General features: G+C 35.8%; 1 protein-coding gene across 1 annotated transcript; it reads left to right on the forward strand.

Annotated features, from left to right (window-relative positions):
* The first annotated feature begins 3,375 nt into the window (after positions 1 to 3,375).
* Positions 3,376 to 5,076, forward strand: LOC108221370 (uncharacterized). Its single transcript, XM_017395252.1, has 3 exons — positions 3,376 to 3,641; positions 4,012 to 4,079; positions 4,364 to 5,076. Exons 1-3 carry the CDS (start codon positions 3,376 to 3,378, stop codon positions 5,074 to 5,076), a joined length of 1,047 nt encoding a protein of 348 aa, XP_017250741.1.
* Positions 5,077 to 5,290: the final 214 nt, after the last annotated feature.

Here is a 5,290-nt window from a genome sequence, read left to right on the forward strand (position 1 = left end):
GATTAAACTATGATGAAACGCTTTCGTCTAATCTCTAATTAAATTTCGACTAAACGAAGATGAGGTTCATATGAGATGAGAGAGACGAAGACATAGAAAAAAAAGAAAGAGAAGAGAGAGAAAACAGACAGAATAAATGTACATATCTCTGTTTTGTATATTTCACAAAAATGAATGTAATGTAATTTTGTGCGGCTGTGATTATTCTGATATTAAATTATTGAGTGGCTGAGATTAGATCCCATATCTCACCTAAATTTGGGATCTCATATGAGCAAAAGCCTATATATATATATATATATATATATATATATATATATATATATATATAATGTAATATTTATATATGATATATTTTTTATTATATATTAAATGCGGTGCGGTTTTAACCGCATTTTGCAAAATTAAAACCGCAACCCGCACCGCACCTTGCGGTTTGACAAAATTTCGAACCGCAACCGCACCACAAAAATTAAAAACCACATATCGCGGTGCGGTTTGGTGCAACCCCTACTTTCGGGTATTAAGACATGGATAAATGGGAATAAAACACTTGTTCACAATGGCGACATGTTTCATATGCGTTGTGTGCCTCACATTCTCAATTTGATTGTGAAGAGCAGGTTACAATTTAGATCATTTAATAGAATAAATTCAAAAACCACAAAGTATATTTGCATCTTCTGCGCAAAGAGATGAGAAATTCACTATTGCCTTGTCTCAAACCAAACTCAATACTAGGCGACGGATCCCCACAGATGTAGACACCCGTTGGAACTCAACTTATGAAATGATAGTTTCTGCTCTTGAACTCCATCCTGCTATTGAACGTCTAAAAGAATTAGATTCTGAATTTAAGTGTATGCCTTCGGAAATCGAGTGCGAGAATGGAAAGAAAGTGTGTGAGTGTTTAAAGATTTTTTCAGATATAACAAAAAAGCATTCCGGTGTCAAATATCCAACTGCAAATCTGTATTTTATTGATGTTATTCAAATTCGTAGAAGCATCAAGATGTGGGTTGAATCTAGTGATGAATGGATCTGTCTCATGGTTTGAAAAATGCAACTGAAATATGACAAGTATTGGGATGAATGTAATAAGTTGTTAACGGTTGCTGTTATTCTTGATCCTAGTTATAAGATGGCTATAGTTTCTCATGCATATAAAGGTGTGTATGATCGCCAAGCTGATTTTTATATATTGGAGATACGTGAGTTTTTATCAAAGATTTTTAAGGAATATTCTGATAAATATGAAAAGAGCAACGGGCTTTTAAAAAGTTCTCGTTTGAGTAGTGGATTAGTTGGAAGTTCAATTGGTGGAGAATGGTTGGGTGGTTTCTAAGATTTTGTTGCAAGTAGTAATTTAGGGGAACAAGCAAGAAAGAGTGAGTTGGATGAATACTTGAAAGAAGGTTTATTACCAATGGATAATGATTCTGAATTTGACATTCTTAATTGGTGGAAGCTTAATGGGCCTAAATTTCTGATACTTGCACGGATGGTGCAAGATATTCTGGCTATACCTACATCATCAGTTGCATCTGAGAGTTCGATTAGTAAGTGTCGGAGGGTTATCAGAGACACACGGACCTCTCTACAATCTGAATCAGTTGAGACCTTAATGTGTGTCAAGGATTGGCTCCCTAACATTAAAGATGGTACTGGTATGTTCTATATATCTTCTGTGTTAACTTTGCATATGTACTTCTAGTCAGTCTTTATATTTTTAATATTATTTTTACTCTTTAATTTTGTTATAGATCAATCTGAAGATATTGCCGAGGATGATTTAAGCTACATTGAGTGGGATATGGAGTTCTGAGCAAGTTCAAAAGCTACAGGTTAGTTTCTCCATTTGTTTGTTCATGTAGTAGCAATAAAAGTGTCTTGGTTGGTGCTTGGAAATTGAGTTTTAATTATTTTTGTTAATATATGAGGTTGTGTATATATGGTACTAGTTCTGGGGGAGTTGGTATTGTGATATTCTCAAATTATAGTCCTTTTTGTTCAGGTCTGAGATTACACCATCTTATTTGGATTGCTAAAAGTTGATAATGAGTTTAAAGGTCTTCTACTCATACCTAAAGTTTAGCAATGTAATAGTTTTATAAAACTTCTTGTGATGACAATATATTCTGATTAGCAATCTAATCTGAATGAAAGAATATATTTTGGGTGTTTAAAGCTAGGTCCATAGTTTTCTTCTGTTTCTTTCATTATCAGCCATTTCTTGCATTCATAAAAGTCTACAATTAGCTTCACAAGTACTGGTCATAATATGATCTTTCCGTTCACCTTTCTTGAATCTAGAGAATCAGGTTTACAGAGCTCTGTGTAAGATTAAAACAATGGCTTCCACAAAATTTTTCAGTTTCTTTCATTGGTTGATTTTAGGATATAAATATATAGTATTGAATATGCATGTCTCATGATGTATGTGTTAACAAAACTAACTAATAGCTTGAGTATTTCATTCTTACGCATCATACTGATTAAAATTTATATTATTTGTATCAATTATCTAGTAATATTAGGGAAATACAGGGAACACTGGACAATTTATTGGTAGAATGCTTGGCATGCCTTTGTCTTTCTCGACGCACCATTGAGTATGCTTATGGCTTCTACTATCTGAGCATATTATTTCTTGCCATTATCATGGAATTAAAGAGTATAACAAGTATTGCCAGGGCCCAGGAGCTAATTTCAATGTAAATTGCAGGTTTGCTATTACTAGAGAGTGGGGACAAAAGATTTTGCTGATTTCTGGGAAGTTACGACAGACTGTGTCATTGTGATACTTTCTATTTTGTTGAAAAATTATGGCCTGAAGTTGAATGTTTGTAATGTTTGTGTTGATGTTTGTTTCTAAACTAAGATGCCAGGTTTCGTTTTGTAGTTGCTTCATTTGAACTTCTGTTGAACTTGTGTATAAATGAAGGTTGTACTCTACTTAATGTTAACAGAATATTTGCTGTTGTGTATTTTACTTGGTCCAGTTTGGTTTTTTTTATTTGAAAAACGGATCCAGATAATATCCGTATTATCCGGCGGATCCCGGATACGGATATCCTTTTCCTCAAAGTTGCGGATACGGATCCGGTTACAGTTTTTGACTCCCGGATACAATACAGATATAGGCAAATCCGTATCTTAATTATCCGTTTGACAGGCCTACCCACAGTATCGCAAACGAAGGCTTTCAAATACAGTGAAGAGAAAGGGTGTTGAGCTTGACAACCAATATGTTGTGCCATATAATAGAGATTTGTTGGTTCGATTCCATTGTCATATTAATCTTGAGGCCTGTAACAGTTCGCGTTCTTTAAAGTATCTCTTCAAGTATTGTTTAAAGGGTCACGAACTGCAACAATGTTGTTGCGACAGAAAAAACAGAAAGGCGATGAGGCTGGAGAAAAAACACAAAAAAAGAAAACTGATGAAGTAAAACATTATTTAGATGGGAGATATATTTGTGCTGTGGAGGCTGCTTGGAGGCTTCTCGGTTTTGACATTCATTATCGTTTCCCTTTTGTTGAGCGTTTGCCCGTGCATGCATATGGTGAAAAGAGTGTGACTTTCAAGGCTGCAGATGATTTGGAACAAATAGCTCATAGAGCTTCATTTGAAAAGAGCAAGTTAGAAGGATGGAAAAATCAGAGGACGTGGTAATATAGTTGGGAGGTTAAGTGATGTTCATGCTTCTGCTGGAGACACATTCTTCCTCCGACTCTTTCTTATGCACAAGAAAGGAGCCACGTCATATAAGGATCTCCGTACTGTCAATGGTAGAGTATATAAGACTTTTAAAGAAACTTGCGATGCGATTGGTCTTCTCAAGGATGATAACTAGTGGCATGTAGCAATTTCAGAGACTACTATTCATGCTATGCCCCACCAACTGAGATAGTTATTTGTACACATTCTCACTAACAATTCGGTTGCTGATCCGCTAAGATTGTGGGAACAACACTGGAATTGCATGTCTGAAGCTATCTTGCATACCAGACGCCAACTAACCGGAAACAACAACCTCCAACTTAGTGGATCAGAATTCCAGAATATATCCTTGGCAGGTTAGTTTATATAGCACAACCTATTATTTTAATTTACTTTAAACCCTCTTCAGACTCTTTAGTATTTATTTTGTGGTTGATTTATGTAATATAATAGTTGATTTCTTCTATTCTTAAACTTTGCACCGACTGATATGTAATAATAATATGCTCTACGTAGATTTATATATATACATAGCATAAATTAATATATTTATGATTTCAGATTAAAAATGCAAAATATTAAAAATAATCTTTTTCTATTATTTTAGATCTCACTTGGAATCTTAAATAATCTGTTACAGAAATTGAGAAGCTGCTCAACGACGTGGGGAAAGGCTTGAAGGACTTTCCAACATTGCCATTTTCAGAAACAATATATTTTCAATCTTCTGAAAATCGCTTGCTAATTGAGGAAACTGGGTACGACGGAGATGAGATGAGACAGGAGTATGCTAGATTGTTCCCAAGTCTAAATAAAGATCAGCTGCAGGTATACAATTCTGTCGTAGATAGTGTAGAGAATGGAACAGGAGGCTTATTTTTTGTGTATGCGAGTGGAGGATGCGGAAAGACATTTTTGTGGAAGACTCTCTGCACTGGATTGCGTAGTGAGGGAAAGATTGTTTTGCCCGTAGCTTCGTCTGGTATTGCAGCCACTCTACAACCAGGTGGAAGAACGGCGCATTCAAGGTTTCATATTCCTCTTAAGCTTGACCATTATTCAGTAGCTGGCATTAAACATGGGATGGATCTTGCTGAGCTTATGCAACAAACTAGCTTGATTATATGGGATGAGGCCCCTATGCAGCATTGCCATGCATTCGATAGTGTTGACCGTGCTTTGCGAGACATTATGAGTTCTATGGATCCGTCCAGAGGAGGGCGTCCTTTCGGTGGTGTAACTGTAGTGTTTGGAGGCGATTACAGACAAATACTTCTTGTAATTTCCAAGGCCGGCAGAGGTCAAATTGTAGCTGCATCCCTAAATCGGTCAAAATTGTGGAACCATTGCTAGATTTTTTTATTAAAAAAAGGCTTAATGAGCTTTTAGCTCCCGAAGTTTGGATGGATGTTCCGATGCGGCCTCGATGTTTACAGTTTTTCGATTCAACCCTTAAAGTTTCACTATTGTACCTTTTAGCCCTTTTTCCAAATAACGGTATATAACAGAGGGTAAACTTGACAATTCATATTCAGGGTAAATTTTGCGTGTACCTTTTAACCCCTAA

Source organism: Daucus carota, chromosome 5, assembly GCF_001625215.2.
Source record: "Daucus carota subsp. sativus chromosome 5, DH1 v3.0, whole genome shotgun sequence".
Taxonomy (NCBI): Eukaryota; Viridiplantae; Streptophyta; class Magnoliopsida; order Apiales; family Apiaceae; genus Daucus; species Daucus carota.

What these genes read in the sequence shown, in the direction of transcription:
- LOC108221370 (XM_017395252.1), top strand. Translation starts at nt 3,376, where the DNA reads ATGTTGTTGCGACAGAAAAAACAGAAAGGCGATGAGGCTGGAGAAAAA. An exon ending in GCTTCATTTGAAAAGAGCAA is followed by an intron (nt 3,642 to 4,011) that starts GTTAGAAGGATG and finishes CTTGCATACCAG; the next exon opens with ACGCCAACTAACCGGAAACA. An exon ending in CCAGAATATATCCTTGGCAG is followed by an intron (nt 4,080 to 4,363) that starts GTTAGTTTATAT and finishes AATCTGTTACAG; the next exon opens with AAATTGAGAAGCTGCTCAAC.